At 31.7% G+C, this 17,414-nt stretch overlaps 1 protein-coding gene across 4 annotated transcripts in view; it reads left to right on the plus strand.

Annotated features, from left to right (window-relative positions):
• LOC130235370 (RNA-binding motif, single-stranded-interacting protein 1) overlaps window positions 1-17,414 on the plus strand; it is a 185,659-nt gene that overhangs the window by 108,796 nt on the left and 59,449 nt on the right. For all 4 annotated transcript variants that reach the window (XM_056465944.1, XM_056465945.1, XM_056465946.1 and 1 more), the window contains exon 3: window positions 9,288-9,346. In XM_056465944.1, the coding sequence (XP_056321919.1) occupies window positions 9,288-9,346 (59 nt within the window). The remainder of the gene's footprint in view (window positions 1-9,287; window positions 9,347-17,414) is intronic.

A 17,414-nucleotide genomic window follows, 5' to 3' on the forward strand; every position in this document is an offset into this window, starting at 1 on the left:
CACCACTCGCTTAGGTGACTAACTCTCTGCGCAGCTCGTGCTGTATTGAACAGACACACGTCACTTTATAACTATAGCACCCGTTTTTCTACTGAACTAAATTTATTTTTGATGTCTTGGTCACACTATTCGAAGGGCCGGAACAAATAGCCTCGGAGGCCGGGTTTGGCCTGTGGGCCGCCAATTGAATAGCCCTGGCCATCACGTAACTGAGAACGAGTAAGATACCTGCAGACCGCAGTTACTTGCATTCAGTGCATTCATTATATTTTTCTACACTGTACTCATATGTACAACATGTAACAATTTTGCATTTAAACATATAGTAATCTAAAAACTATTGCCAATAAAACACAACACAGCCATCACAGCAAAATGGATAATAATAATAATAAAATTAATAATATTAATGATGATGATGATGATTGTTGTTATTATTATTATTATTAAGTAGGATATTGATTATTTATTTATTTTTTATTTTTTGAAAAGTCTACTTTTACAATTTGACACATGCATATCACTGTAGAAATGTTCAAACCAACAGGCCCATGTCATATTCAGTACAGATACTATATAAATAACCTACTATAAATTAAAATCATTAACGTATGCTGTTTTTATGTTTTCACAAGCTTTGAAGACGTAACATCAATTCCGCTTTTAGGTAATAGGTCACTGTTACGTTTTTAAGATGTTTTAGTGGGATGCTGTAACATTTAAGTGAGACAGGTGTAATGTGTGCGACAGATCAGGGTTGAGGCAGGAATCAATTCTCTATTTAAGCTTTTTACTTAATAGTTGAAAATTGAACAGGAATTGGAGAGGAAAAAGAAACAAACATTTATAATTATCTTTAAACAAAAACAACGAGTGTAAGCCAAATCAAAGAAATTAACAAAACAAAACGATCCTTAAAACTAAAGTCTAAACTAGGCGTCAAAAATAAATACAAATAAATACCGAAATCTTCAGTGTACACGACACTCGAACTAAACTAATTAAAGCTACAAAACTCAAAATACACAACTGGCAAAACACTCAAGCTAATCTAACAAAACATCAATCTAAACTAAAACACACCGGATAAATCAGTCAAAGTTTAGAACCACACAACAACCATCACATTATGTTACTTAAAGCCAACGAAGTTCAACAAGCAAACTCGAATTACCACAGTAAACTGAGATAATAAATCACTAAACAGCCGAAGCATAGCACAATCAAATTGTGTCGAGCACAAATGGTACGCCGAGGCAGAGCGCACACCACACACTGGTCTGTGGGGGCTTTAAATCCTGGTGGCTCGTCCTGGGATTGGTGAAACCGACTTAGTCATAATGATGATGGACAGAATGGTAAACCAATAAGAAACCGAAAGACTAAACAAGCAGAGAGGAGGGTAAAAAAAAAAAAAAATAGACAAAGAAAACATCAAACATAACAGTCACCTATAGCTTTCGTCATGAGGCTGTGTTCCAAATGACGTTAATGATTTGAAAGTGCACTGCGAAGGGAGCGCAATCGTAAACATGAAGATCGCTAAAACTGAACTGTAAAAATACTTTGAAAGCAAATTACACCTAAGAGAGATGACCGTAATGCTTTTTTATCTTTAATCATTCCAAATTGAATGTTAGAATGTTCTAAACTAATAGGGAATAGGGGGGATAAGTGAGAATAGAACACAGCCAGGAACTATGTTTTTTTACAGCTCCAGAGGTGTAGTTGCAAGTGCACAAATTTGCGACGCAGTTTGCGAATGTTCGTTGAAACGATGGTTGTGGGAAACGGCAAATCAATGAACTGTTTGTAACGATGAAACTGCGACCTTAGTTGGCTAACGATGGTTTTAGGAAACACACCACAGGTGGTGAATTATATCTTTCCACACTATAGGCTATAGCCTATGCCGTGCAACAGGCAACAATTTTGCTTTTGACCTACATATGCAGTCAAAGCACCACGCATCCCGGCATTATGGATATATTATTAGCTAATTATTGTTATTATTATTATTATTATTATTATTATTATTATTATACATTAGTGGACATAATGCACTTTTTTTAAACAAGCAGCTTTTTTTACTTTCTCCGCATGCGTGTGAAAGAGAAAATTAACAGACGATAAGTCATATGCGGCTTACTTTGCGTGCGGATATGCCCAGTTATTTAATTCATAACAGCCACTAGTTCTGGGTGCATGAGAGTGTTTTACATGAAGTGGCAGTTGGTCAAATATTTGTAACATAGCCTGTAATAAATAATAAATAGCCTACTGATAAAGTAAGTTATAAAACAATCTGGTGATGTGCTCCACCGGCACGATAATCTTAATATTATTTTGTAGTGTGTGCTGCAGAGCTGCACGATTCTGGCTAAAATGAGAATATTTTAGAATGAGGGCTATTTGCAGTACTAGGTTTTTTGTTTGTTTTTTTCTCTGGGTTTATGTTACAAGGTATACGGGTACAAAATGGAACCAAACATATAGTTTGTCGGATATGCCAAAAGGATAGAATGTGTTCATGTGAAAGGAAGAGATAAGTAAAGGAAGAAATAAGTTTAAGTAAAAGACGAATGATGTATGTGGTAATGGGGTGGGAAAATAATAAGCTTGTGCTTCATCCCACTCCATTTTCGACCATGTTGAAATGTATTCTTTTGTTAATGATATTTTATGTATGATACTTTGTTCGAAAACAAATAAATCAAATCAAATCAGAATCACGATTTGTTTTGCTTAAAATAAAGATCAGGATTTTCTCACGATTCTGTAGATGTAAAATAAAGGTTAATATGAGTAGGCTATTATTATTGTTTTTTCTTAAACATATGGTAAAACAACAATAATAATATTATGTGTAGGTCTACTGGTTTCTATAAATAATTCTATTCTACTTGTAATAATTCTGATGTTGAGTTATGTTTGAGATATAGGCTTATGCTTGCAATCTGTCATTGACAACATTATTAGACCATTTAATTCACTGGTAAAATCAACATTATATAGGCTAGAGTAGTTATACGGACACTGTAAACATTTATTTTCATGCACAACTGTGTGTTCGCTATGAAAGTAAAAACATGTCAAACACTTGTCGCAATCATAACTCTACAATGCGATATGATCATTTAAATGATGTGCATGCTTTCGGTTTCATTTTCACTGCTAAGTGCTGTTCATACTTAACGCTCGTCTCTCAAACAATCACTCTGTGCCACAAACTGAGTATTATTTACAACGTTATTACCTGTTACTCACAGCCTATGCAGGTTCTGTTCACTAAAGTAGACACGCGCGCACGTCTATCATTAAGTAGGTTGTGCGCCCGCCCTCTCTGTGATAACAGCTCACGGTCAGCAGCTCACGTCGCTTGTGATTTCCGCTAATACAGTATAATATGAAGACAAAATGACATTTTAGGTGAATTATACCTTATAAATACAGTATGTGACTCTTTCATCATCATTTGGAGGAGTCCATGTCGCTGAGCAATCTGTGTGAAACAATGAAAAGACTCGTGCAGGCGCCTTTGCTTCTCTTCTGAACTTGAAAATATGATTGGCAGAATCGTAGAAATGCTGGATTAAGATCGTCTAGGGGGTCGAATCGAGATCGCGATCTTTTTTCGATTAATTGTGCAGCTCTAATATGCTGTGGTTTTCATAAGTGCAAATGTTTAATATTTGAGGTAATACTGTCGCCATGATGGTCAAAGAAATCCAAACATTCTTCTCACCCCAACGCAATTTAATAGGGCACTATAAAGGCTATAGGGCACTATAAGGGCTATAGGGCACTATAAGGGCTATTCTTCTCACCATGTATTGTATCTTTTCTAAAACATACAGTATAGTGTAAAAGCATGTTTATTACTAAGAAAACTAAAACAAAAGTATTATTTATCTAAAAATAATATGGTATTTTAATCGAACACATCACATCACATAAGGTATCACATACAGAACCGTCTATTTAGTATTGTGAGAAGGCAAAGCTGAAAATCTGTGGTTAAAGCGCCACCCAGCGGTCAAAAGCTGCTGGCGCACCAACTACCGCCGCCTCCAATGGATATATCTCCAATAATATCCAGCTGCAGGCCCGCGGAACCACACACGTTCTAGGCACACACAATCTAGCACACACGATCTAGGCAAACCATATACTGTATGGTTACGACGGATGTTAATGTTATTCACGTCTTCTTGGACATCGTCATCGATGTATTTTGATATATGTGGTTAATAAATATTGTACACAATAAACAATAGTGTTTAATTTATTTCACAAATATTGCGATCGAGACGGGCGAATGGGGAGCGTTGTTTCCGATCGCCATTCAATATAATAGACTGAACAGTTTTCTATCAGTCATCATAGATGATCAGTCATTATTATCTGACAGAGTCAATATCGCAGATACTCTTTTGCTGGCCTTGCTGAACGATCTAAATTGGACAGGTTTAATTTTTATAATGGATTCATTTATAATAAAGGAAATAATAGCAAGTTAATATAGGCAATAATACATTTTACATGTAATAAATGTATAACACTATATTAATATTTTACTCAAGCGATTTAATAGTGTGTATTTGCTTAATTTTCTAATAACTTTTTAATTAATGAGTTCCCGCATTAAATACTGTAGTAGGCTTAATTTATAGGAAGCAACATATTGTTTTTAAACCAAAATGTAGCAATAGAAACAAATTAACTATTAATAATTAATGAAAAAAAAAATAAGTATATATATATATATATATATATATATATACACACACATATACAATATAATACATATAACACACATATAACAACTGTGACAGTTTAGTAAAATATATTAGTTTATAATCAGTTAAGAGAATCAGTTTATAACTATATTATATATTGTTTATGATTAACTATAGTAATTAATTTTAATGTGACACATTATTGTTTGCTTTTTATATTTTACAACAAACTTATTTTAACCAAGTATGATGATATTAAGATCCAGAATTAGTTTATTACACTTAATCCTACAATTAGACGGTCTGGCGGTTTTCTTTGTGTATGTGGACACGTGAATAAAGTTATAAGTGTCTTTAACCAATTATTTTTATTTACATAATTTGGGTTCAGAAACTGCAGAGATGTTGAAATATTCGTCACGATTTAATAATAATGACTGAAATGGGAAACCATATTTGTGAAATTCAATAGGTGGCTATAATGCTAAGGAGTTAAGTTACCATATATGGTTTGCCTAAATCGTGTGTGCTAGATTGTGTGTGGTTCTGCGGTTCTGCAGCTGGATATATCTCGCTATAAAAGGAACAAATTGAAGTAGTGACATCTGTATGTGTATGAATGTGCATATATTCATCACATTAATGATTTTTCAAAACAGATATTTATTAAAAAAAAAAAAAAAGCTGAATAAATCGGTACACAAATTACAATGCACATCCTAAATCATTGAAACGCTTTCATTTTCTGCCACCCGACACCTCCAAACCTTTAATTTATAGCACCGCTTCCTTAATCCGCTCAGGAAGAGGCTGACGGGAGACAGGAGGAAGAGGCGAGATCCTCGTAATTGATTAATATTTTAGGTCAATTGGCAGAAAGCCTTCATCCCCCCCCCTATGAGAAGCAGAACAGCAGGTCACGGCGACAGGCTTTAGGACTCATTTGCTGTAATTGGATTTCAAATCTCTGGAAGGCTTTTCTATTTGCTTATTAATCGAAGCAGCTTAATGACTCTTACTTTTCCCCCCCTGTTCTCGTCAGCGAAGGAACTCTCGAGGTCGTACTGGTGCCACTGAGGTCAAAGGTCATGTTTGCGCTCACATGTGCCTTACAGCGTTTCACTGCAGCTTTTATAACCTCCTCATAAATCAATCACAGTTTCCCCCCAAGGACTCGCTCTGTTCTCCTCGCGCAGAGCTGATTTCTGCCGCAGGAATATATCGGAGTAATAAGACCAAGCCGTGTTTCGCTTCTTTTACGTTTTGAGTTTGTCAGATGGATATCCTAATGAGTAGTTCACCCAAAAATGAGTTGGTGCTGCAGAAATGCATTGTAACTAATGGGTTATTTGACCTGTTCACAGTCTTTCTGATGTGATTTTGCTGGAGTGTAATACATTCCGGTCACACTTTATTTTCAGGGTAACTTTAATAAATTTTAGTTTTTTTATTTTAGTTAATAAACCATTAATTATGAGTTCTACTTTGCTGCTTCAAGAGTTCACACTTAGATATTGTTTGACAACTGTTAGCAGGTTTGGCATGCTGTCCCGGGGGAGAACCCTGAGCTCGGAGATAGTTGAGCCCAGGGCTCCCGCCTGGTCCATAGAGCATATGAGGGGAGTACGAGATCGGTGGTTCTCGAGAGCTCCCCGTGGTAAAGGAAGAAAGGAGGAGAAGGGGTGGATGGGGGGTTTCTTCGGAAAACGAAGATAAGAGAGTCGTTCTAGCTAGGCTACTTATAGTGAGTTGGGGTTAATCTGATTGGCTAACTAGTGAATGTAGGTAGTGTCAATCATATCATGTGCTCCTCTCGAAATTAGTTTGTGAAACTTCACTTATTAGTAGCTATTAAGGTAATAGTTGTGTTTAGGTATTGCACTGTAAAAAATGCAGGGCTCCACACAATTCATTCATGTTGTCCAAATCAATTAAGTCAGCTTAACATATTTAAGTTTACTGTACAAAAATCTGGTAATGTGCTGCCAGAGCTGATTTCTGCCTCAGGAATATACACTCTCAGAAATAAGGGTACAAAATCTGTCTCTGGGGCAATACCTTTTCAAAAGGTACATTTCTGTTCCTAACAGGTCTTAAAAGGTACCTATTAATACCTAAAGAGTACAAATGTGTACCACACAGTAACTTAAAGGGGAAATGAAGCACTCAGTCAAGTTAACCTTATTTTGTACATTGGATTCCACTTTAATGAAAATATATTAAACAAACTCGATTAATGTAAGCATTTAGCAGAAATCGGTGTGTTTTACTATAGATTTTAGACCTAGGGCTCATGCAAGGCGGAGTTACCCTCAAAAGGAAAGAAACATCAATTAATAATCAATAAACATCGAAGACGATGATAATAATAATAATGAAGAAGAAGAAGAAATAAAGAATAAACCGTGACAAGACACTAATAATGTTGAGGCATCGTGTAGCTACATATTTATATAAGCGTCATCTTCACTGTGTGCATATTTATAACCAAACAGAGCCTATCACATCACTGCCTCCTTTCATTTTCTTCAAAAAATACGAAACACCCCCTCTCTTTTGCTAAACATCAGTTTTAATAATCAATAATGGCCAATATAGAAGTATAACCTACAAGAAGTTCATACAATGTAGGAAATAAAGGCAAGCAATCAGTCAAATGTGCAGAATCAGTGTACGCGGTTACATAAATTAATATATTCACTATCAATATCTTTGTGCTCAGCTAAAACACGTTACCTGGAGAACAAGTAAGAGATTCAGAAGACAGAAGAGTCATTAGATAGAGACACGATTAATTAAACATCATGTTTAACAACTATAGTGAGATGAGATCCAGCTGAAGATCCTTGATGAACTGTCCAACATGCGCTGCTCTCACCTGGGGAGCTGTGCTCAAAGCACCCACTGACTGCCTGGAGCTCAAACCTCCACATACGCTGCAGCGCATGCCAGAGTGTGTGTGTGGTCATGTGATGTGCGTTTTCAGTGGTGTAGTGTGGACGAAGAGATCTGTTCAGAAACGCCAGTGTGGACGTGGATCAGTTTCCTTCTAAAGCGTCGTTTTAAAACTAAAACATATTCGTGTAAAACGGGCCTGAGTTTGTGATGTGCATTAGCTACCTAAAACCAACTACCACCTTAATAACTATTAATAAGCAGCAAATTAGAAGTTTATTGAGCTAAAAACCATTTTATTAATTATACTTTAAAATAAAGTGGGACCAACATGTTTATTATTTCATAGTATTGCATTATTGTTTGTTAGAAAATGTTAGAGTTATAACTGTTTTATGATTTTTTTTAATAGTTTACTTGCTTTTTATATGTCTATATACAACCTAATGTTTTAGGTTTATAATTAAAATGCCATTTAATAATCTTTGTGAGTGTTTCTTAATAAAATACAGCTATTAACTGTTTGTTTATGTTACCTCAGTTCATCAATGTTCTGTTGTTAAGTAATACAATTATTAACTTTGAACAATATTATTGTTTTGTAGTCTACTGTAGTCTAGTTTTAAGTCGCGCATGCATATTTATTTGTAGCTTTAATTTTAGCTAAAGATAAAAGATCAGTTTTAAAGGGGACCTATTATGCCCCTTTTTACAAGATGTAAAATAATCTCTCATTTCCGTAGAGTGTGTGTGTGTGTGTGTGTGTGTGTGTGTGTGTGTGTGTGTGCGTGTGCGTGTGCGTGTGCGTGTGTGTGTGTGTGTGAAGTCTTTGAAACTGACCCTTTTAGGCTTTGATCCAAATTGTGCCTTTTTAGTGACTGTCACTTTAAATTTAAATGAGATTGTGCTCTTTTCAAAAGAGGGAGGAGCTATGAATGCCTGTGTGTATAAATACTGTATAAATCTGCATTCAGAGAATATTTTGTGTGTGTGTGTCCATTTTAAAATTGTCAAGATGTAAAATAATCTCTGATATCCCTAGAGAGAGAGAGAGAGAGAGAGAGAGAGAGAGAGAGAGAGAGAGAGAGAGAGAGAGAGAGAGAGAGAGAGAGAGACTGTGTGTAAAGTTTCAGCTCAAAATACCCCACAAATAATGTTGTATAACTCTTGAAACTGAACCTTTTAGGCTTTGATGCAAATTGTGCCTTTTTAGTGACTGTCGCTTTAAATTCAAATGAGATTGTGCTCTTTTCAAAAGAGGGCGGAGCTCTGAATGCCTGTGTGTCAGCATAGCAACAGATTCAAAAACAAAACCTATAAAAAAAAGTCCTATGCTAATGAGGTAAAGATGGTCACTAGTAGGCGGGGCTTCCCCTCTGATGACACGTACAAAGGGGGAATGTCAATCAAAGTGTCTCTGCAGACTGCTTTTATCAAGTGTGACTATAACAAATAAAATTAATACATTTGTAGCATTATAAGCTGGTTATATTCACACATTGTTGACACACAACTGTGTTTAAACCCCTTTATGAAAGTGATTTTTGGCATAATAGGTCCCCTTTAACTGTATAAATCTGCATTCAGAGAAGATTTTGTGTGTGTGTGTCCGTTTTAAAATTCTCAGCACATCTCTGTTTCTTCTGTTTGTAGGTATGGAAAAATTGTATCGACCAAGGCCATCTTAGACAAAACCACAAACAAATGTAAAGGTATGTACATGTATGCTTTGCTCTTTGATTCATGTAGCTTATAATCTGTGCAGTTTTTGTTTTGTATGTAATATTCCTCTGAAAGTTGCATAGTCAGAATTATCACATTGCTCTTATTGATGTGCGCAGCAACTTTTAATTCACACAAATCTCTAAGATTGCTTTCTATATATGGGATAATGAATGAACGCCACTGTTTTTGCAATAAGGTTAAAGGTGCAGTAGGTGATCTGCCAAAATGCTATCCGGTAGTATAATATCTTTAAACAATCTTCAAAAATTATCCAAAGTCACGCCCCCTGAAGTTATTACTAAGCCATACTTGCATGCTATTTCAGAGTGAATATTCAGAGTAGCGGTGAACAATATAGGGAGTGGAAATGACCCAATGTGAATATAAAAGCACCTTCAGCTCAGTAAAGCAGGCTAGGTGGAATAGCGCTGTTTACTGATGTCTTGTTGTTAAACTAAATAGAAATCGACATTATGGATGCTGTAAAAGGTCCTTATGAAACTGAAAATAGTCACATCAATCTTTCACCAGGAGATTTCAGTGGCTGAACAACACTTCTGTGCATATAACCCATTCATAACAACACAATCTACATCAGCTTTGTGTGACTAACAGAGTTTTAACACAGAACATGACCTGTCTAACAGAAATCCTTCAGCCATGGTGTCGTCCTTCCTCCAGCGAGCAAAACTAACTCCAATATTGATTCAGGATTTTCAAAAGTTTTGATTCAGCATTTGATTTTACCGCTGTCACACTCTCTCTCTCTCTCATGTGCACATGAACGCGCAAATGCCGATCTGTCTGCGTGAACGGGTGCACAGTTGTACATATCCACATTTGCTGACAGACAGTTTGGGCTATTTATCAGCATTATGTGAATTGTCGGCCCGTTAATATTTAATTGGATGAACATTTTTTGGTCTTATGCCTCACCCAGAATATAAAAACTCATATAAATAGATTTAGATCATTTACTTTAATCATTACCAGTATTTCCTCTAAGATTTTTTCCAGCTGTGGCTGCAGGCCTTTTTTTACAAAGATCTACAAACTACCTGTGGCGTTATTTCCATGACAAATGTCGTCAGCGCAGTATTAGAACATACCCACTGCACATGAACATTTGTAATTATGTTTATCTATTTGCCACTCCTGATAATTAATAGCATCCTGTACATATATTCATTTATTGTAAATCTGTTCATAGCTAATACAACCTGTATATAATGTTGATAGTACATCCATCTGTAAATATTACCAGAGTTTTTCTATAACTGCACTTTATAACTTATACCTGTGTCCTGCACTTGCTGCTATTGCACTGCTGGTTAGACCTGAACTGCATTTCGTTGCCTTGTACTTGTACATGTGTAATGACAATAAAGTTGAATCTAATCTAATCTAATCTAAAAAATTAGAAGTCGAGATCGGATTTATGTAATAGCCTACAGCATGCAAATCTCTTTGCTTGTGCGCCGGTTTCCTCTGCTCGTGCACAAAGCTTCTTGCGCGCCCTCAAATACGCGCTGCTCAAGCACAGTGACAGTGTTGCCAGATTGGGTGGTTTCCCGCCTAATTGGGCGGTTTTGAATTTATTATTGCGGCTAAAAAATGACATAGGCGGGTAGTGAAAATTTGGGCGGTTTTGCAACGGCGTGCCCGCCAGCCCCGGTCTGCCCTCATAAACCTGTTTTGATCTCCCAAAGAGATGCCATAGCCCCCGTTCTTCGCGTACATATGCTTAGAACAGTGTATAAATGCTTGTGATTTCCCCCCCGACACGACACAACCCCCCCCCCGGTCCTCAGCCTCAAGACTTTTGGTTATTATGATCTATTGATTATTGATTGTTGGGCAGCGCTTTTTGGTTTTCGGCTAGAAACAGTCAGCAGGATCTGGCAACACTGAGCGCAGATTGTGCGCTCTCAAATAAACGCTGCTGAAGTGTGATTTAGTGCGTTTATGTAACGATTATGCCTCCAACATTTATTAGATTTGCTAGGAATATTTATAAATGTCTCCAATAGACCTACAGAGCGCCATTAATGCATCCTGAAGTAAAGTAAAACAGCTTTACGTCGTGTTTGCTGGCCTCACGCATCACGCACTTGTCAGTCAGTCAGCACGTAACCTTAAAGGGTTAAATGACGCACAGCACTACTACGGCTACAGAAAAGTTCACGCTTTTATAATTCACTTACCCTTTAATACGTTTTGGTGCGATTATCACCCGCTATTAAAAATATAAAATGTTTTGAATGAGAAGCTGTAATGTAGGCGTGGCGGGATGAATTTTGGCATGGCGCCCCACCATGGAAGAATGAATGTAGAGGAAACCATCCTTACTATTGGAATGTGAAGAGACTTTTAACCAGCACAACAAAACATGCTTCTGAAGGCAATCACCTACTGCACCTTTAACCAGAGGAAAATGTGTAAAAATCACATTTATCTCTTTAAAAAACCAACATGCAGAACTTATTAGATGATCCACCCTGAGCTTTGAGGGTTTTCAGTGATTTGCATTTCATGAAACCACAGATAAATCATTTTAGCTTGATTCTTCCTTAATATTTAAAAATAAAATGCAGTTATTTGTACTTAAATAATATTAATATTATATTAAAATGCTAACTTATTAAGAAAATAAATTATTCCTGAGTGCTAGATTTTTAAATATGATTTAATAGATTTTTTACAGTGCATATGGCATGTTTTGGGGGCAACATGGTGGCTCAGTGGTTAGCACTGTCGCCTCACAGCAAGACTGTCACTGGTTTAAGCCCCGGCTGGGTCAGTTGGCATTTCTGTGTGGAGTTTGCATGTTCTCCCCGTGTTGGTGTGGGTTTGCTCTGGGTGCTCCGGTTTCCCCCACGGTCCAAACACATGCGCTATAGGGGAATTGAACAAACTAAATTGGCAGTAGTGTATGAGTGTGTGTGAATGAGTGTGTATGGGTGTTTCCCAATACTGGATTGCGGCTGGAAAGGCATCCGCTGCATAAAACATATGCTGGATAAGTTAGCGGTTCATTCCTCTGTGGCGACCCCTGTGTGTGTGTGTGTGTGTGTGTGTGTGTGTGTGTCTTTGTCTATATCTCCTGTGTGTATGTGTCTGTGTCTATAGGTCATGTGTGGGTGCCTGTTATGCGTTGCGTGTGTGTCTGTGCCGATATGTGTTGTGTGTGTCTGTTAAGCATTGTGTGTGTGTGTGTCTTTAAGTCCTGTGTGTGTCTTTAAGGCACTATGAATGTCTGTATTTTTGTCCTCTGTGTGTGTGCGTGCATGCATGCCTGTCTCTATATGTTCTATGTGTGTCTGTTAAGCGTTGTGTGTGTGTGTGTGTGTGTGTGGATGTGTGTGTCTATTAAGCGTTGTTTTTGTGTATCTACATGTCCTGTGTGTGTCTATTAAGCGTTGTGTATGTGTGTGTGTCTATTAAGCGATGGTTGTGTGTATCTACATGTCCTGTGTGTGTCTATTAAGCGTTGTGTATGTGTGTGTGTCTATTAAGCGTTGTTTTTGTGTATCTACATGTCCTGTGTGTGTCTATTAAGCGTTGTGTATGTGTGTGTGTCTATTAAGCGATGGTTGTGTGTATCTACATGTTCTGTGTGTGTCTATTAAGCGTTGTGTGTGTGTGTATGTGTGTGTGTCTATTAAGCGATGTTTGTGTGTATCTACATGTCCTGTGTGTGTCTATTAAGCGGTGTGTGTGTTTGTGTTTATAAGTCCTGTGTGTCTGTTAGGCGCTCTATGTATGTCTGTGTATTTATGTCCTCTGTGTGTGTGTGTGTGTGTAATAATAATTTGTTGTGTGTGATGTGTGTGATAAAATGTTGTGTGTGTGTGTGTGTGTTAATATGTTGTGTGTGTGTGTGTGTGTGTGTATGTTGTGTGTGTGCGTGTGCGTGCGTGTCTGTATGTCCTGTGTGTGTCTATTAAGCATTGTTTGTGTGTCTTTATGTCCTGTGTGTGCCTATTAAGCTGTGTGTTTGTCTTTATATGTCCTGTGTGTGTGTGTGTGTGTCTGCGTCACAGTGCAGTTCTGCTAGTGTGGGTGTATCAGGAAGCAGAAACGCAGCCAGTCTGTCGCTGATCTCCCAGAATGCTCTCTGTGCTGCCGGTGTCTGGGCTGAGGTTTTTCCTGTGGGGTTTGTCTCCAGGATCTGGCTGTGTTCCTGGGCTTCAGGCTTTAGTCACTGCGCTGTGGATTATTTATGTGCTGAGTAATTTGTGCGGCTCCAGCGCGGTGTTGATGGACCGGCTTCACATTTCTGTTTCCTGCCGTCCAGATCCGCGCATGCATTTTAAAGAGGCGCGGATGGAAAATGTTGACCCGCCAATGCAAATGATCTGAGCAAACAAGTGACACGAGCCTCAGTCTAGCCAGAAAAGAGCAGCTTTCACTTTCACATTACACTAAAGCATTACACATTAAAGCTGGATGATACCGTATACAGAATTTAATAAATAATTAATTAAATAAATAAATAAATAATTTCTGTAATAATAAGGTTTGAATTTCAATCACAGTAACTGGTTTCAGAGTTGGTTATGTTTCCTTTACCAACACAAATAAATAGTTTATTTTAGACTAATAATATAATATAATATAATATAATATAATACAACATATAATATAATATAATATAATATAATACAACATATATAATATAATATAATATAATATAATATAATATAATATAATATAATACAACATATAATATAATATAATATAATATAATATAATATAATATAATATAATATAATATAATATAATATAATACAACATATAATATAATATAATATAATATAATATAATATAATATAATATAATACAACATATATAATATAATACAACATATAATATAATATAATATAATATAATATAATATAATATAATATAATATAATATAATACAACATATAATATAATATAATATAATATAATATAATATAATATAATATAATATAATATAATATAATACAACATATATAATATAATACAACATATAATATAATATAATATAATATAATATAATATAATATAATATAATATAATACAACATATAATATAATATAATATAATATAATATAATATAATAAAATATAATTTAATATAACAACATATTGGGCAAGGCAGTGGCGAAGTAGGTAGTGCTGTCGCCTCCAAGCAAGAAGGTCGCTGGTTCGAGCCTTGGCTGGGTCAGTTGGCATTTCTGTGTGGAGTTTGCATGTTCTCCCTGCCTTCGTGTGGGTTTCCTCCGGGTGCTCCGGTTTCCCCCACAGTGCAAAGACTTGCAGTACAGGTGAATTGGGAAGACTAAATTGTCCCTAGTGTGAATGTGTATGGATGTTTCCCAGAGATGGGTTGTGGCTGGAAGGGCATCCGCTGCGTAAAACAAATGCTGGATAAGGTTCATTCCACTGTGGCGACCCTGGATTAATAAAGGGACTAAGCTGAAAAGAAAATGAATGAATGAATGAATAACAACATATATAATATAATATAATATAATATAATATAATATAATATAATATAATATAATATAATATAATATAATATAACAACATATATAATATAATATAATATAATATAATATAATATAATATAACAACATATATAATATAATATAATATAACAACATATATAATATAATATAATATAATATAATATAATATAATATAACAACATATATAATATAATATAATATAATATAATATAATATAATATAATATAATATAATATAATATAATATAACAACATATATAATATAATATAATATAACAACATATATAATATAATATAATATAATATAATATAATATAATATAATATAATATAACAACATATATAATATAATATAATATAACAACATATATAATATAATATAATATAATATAATATAATATAATATAATATAATATAATATAATATAATATAATAAAATATAACAACATATATAATAAGATATAATATAAATAATATAATATAAATTACAACATATAATATAATATAACAACATAGATAATATAAATAATAAGATAATATAAGATAATAGAATATAATATAATATAATATAAAACATATATAATATAATATAATATAATATAATATAATATAATAATATAATACAACTTATACTATAATATAACAACATATATAATATAATATAATATAATATAATATAATATAACAACATTATATATAATATAATATAACTATAATATATAAATAATACAACTATATAATATAATATAATATAATATAATATAATATAATATAATATAATATAATATAATATAATATAATACAACATATATAATATATATAATATAATATAATAACCATATATATAATATATATAATATAATATAATATAATATAAATAATATAATATAATATAATATAATATAATATAATATAATAAAATATAATATAATAAAATATAATCAACATATAATATAATATAATATAATATAATATAATATAATATAATATAATATAATATAATATAATATAATATAATATAATATAACAACATATATAATATAATATAATATAATATAACAACATATAATATAATATAATATAATATAATATAATATAATATAATACAACATATATAATATAATATAATATAATATAATACAACATATATAATATAATATAATATAATATAATACAACATATATAATATAATATAATATAATATAATATAATATAATACAACATATATAATATAATATAATATAATATAATATAATATAATATAATATAATATAATATAATATAATATAATATAATATAATACAACATATATAATATAATATAATATAATATAATATAATATAATATAATATAATACAACATATATAATATAATATAATATAATATAATATAATATAATATAATATATATAATAATATAATATAATATAACAACATATATAATATAATATAATATAACAACATATATAATATAATATAATATAACAACATATATAATATAATATAATATAATATAATATAATATAATATAATATAATATAATATAATATAATATAATATAACAACATATATAATATAATATAATATAACAACATATATAATATAATATAATATAATATAATATAATATAATATAATATATATAATATAATATAAATATATATAATATAATAAAATATAACAACCTATATAATATAATATAATATAATATAATATAATATATATAATATAATACAACATATATAATATAATATAACAACATAGATTATATAATATAATATAATATAATATAATATAATATATATATAATATAATAAATATAACAACATATATAATATAATATAATATAATATATTATAATATAATATAATATAATACAACATATATAATATAATATAATATAATATAATATAATATAATATAATATAATACAACATATATAATATAATATAATATAATATAACAACATATATAATATAATATAACAACATATATAATATAATATAATATAATATAACAACATATATAATATAATATAATATAATATAATATAATATAATATAATATAATATAATACAACATATATAATATAATATAATATAATATAATATAATATAATATAATATAATATAATATAATATAATAAAATATAATATAATAAATATAACAACATATATAATATAATATAATATAATATAATATAATATAATATAATATAACAACATATATAATATAATATAATATAATATAACAACATATATAATATAATATAATATAACAACATATATAATATAATATAATATAATATAATATAATATAATATAATACAACATATATAATATAATATAATATAATATAATACAACATATATAATATAATATAATATAATATAATATAATATAATATAATAAAATATAATATAATATAATATAATATAACAACATATATAATATAATATAATATAATATAATATAATATAATACAACATATATAATATAATATAATATAATATAATACAACATATATAATATAATATAATATA

The sequence above is a fragment of the Danio aesculapii genome, chromosome 9 (assembly GCF_903798145.1).
Source record: "Danio aesculapii chromosome 9, fDanAes4.1, whole genome shotgun sequence".
Taxonomy (NCBI): Eukaryota; Metazoa; Chordata; class Actinopteri; order Cypriniformes; family Danionidae; genus Danio; species Danio aesculapii.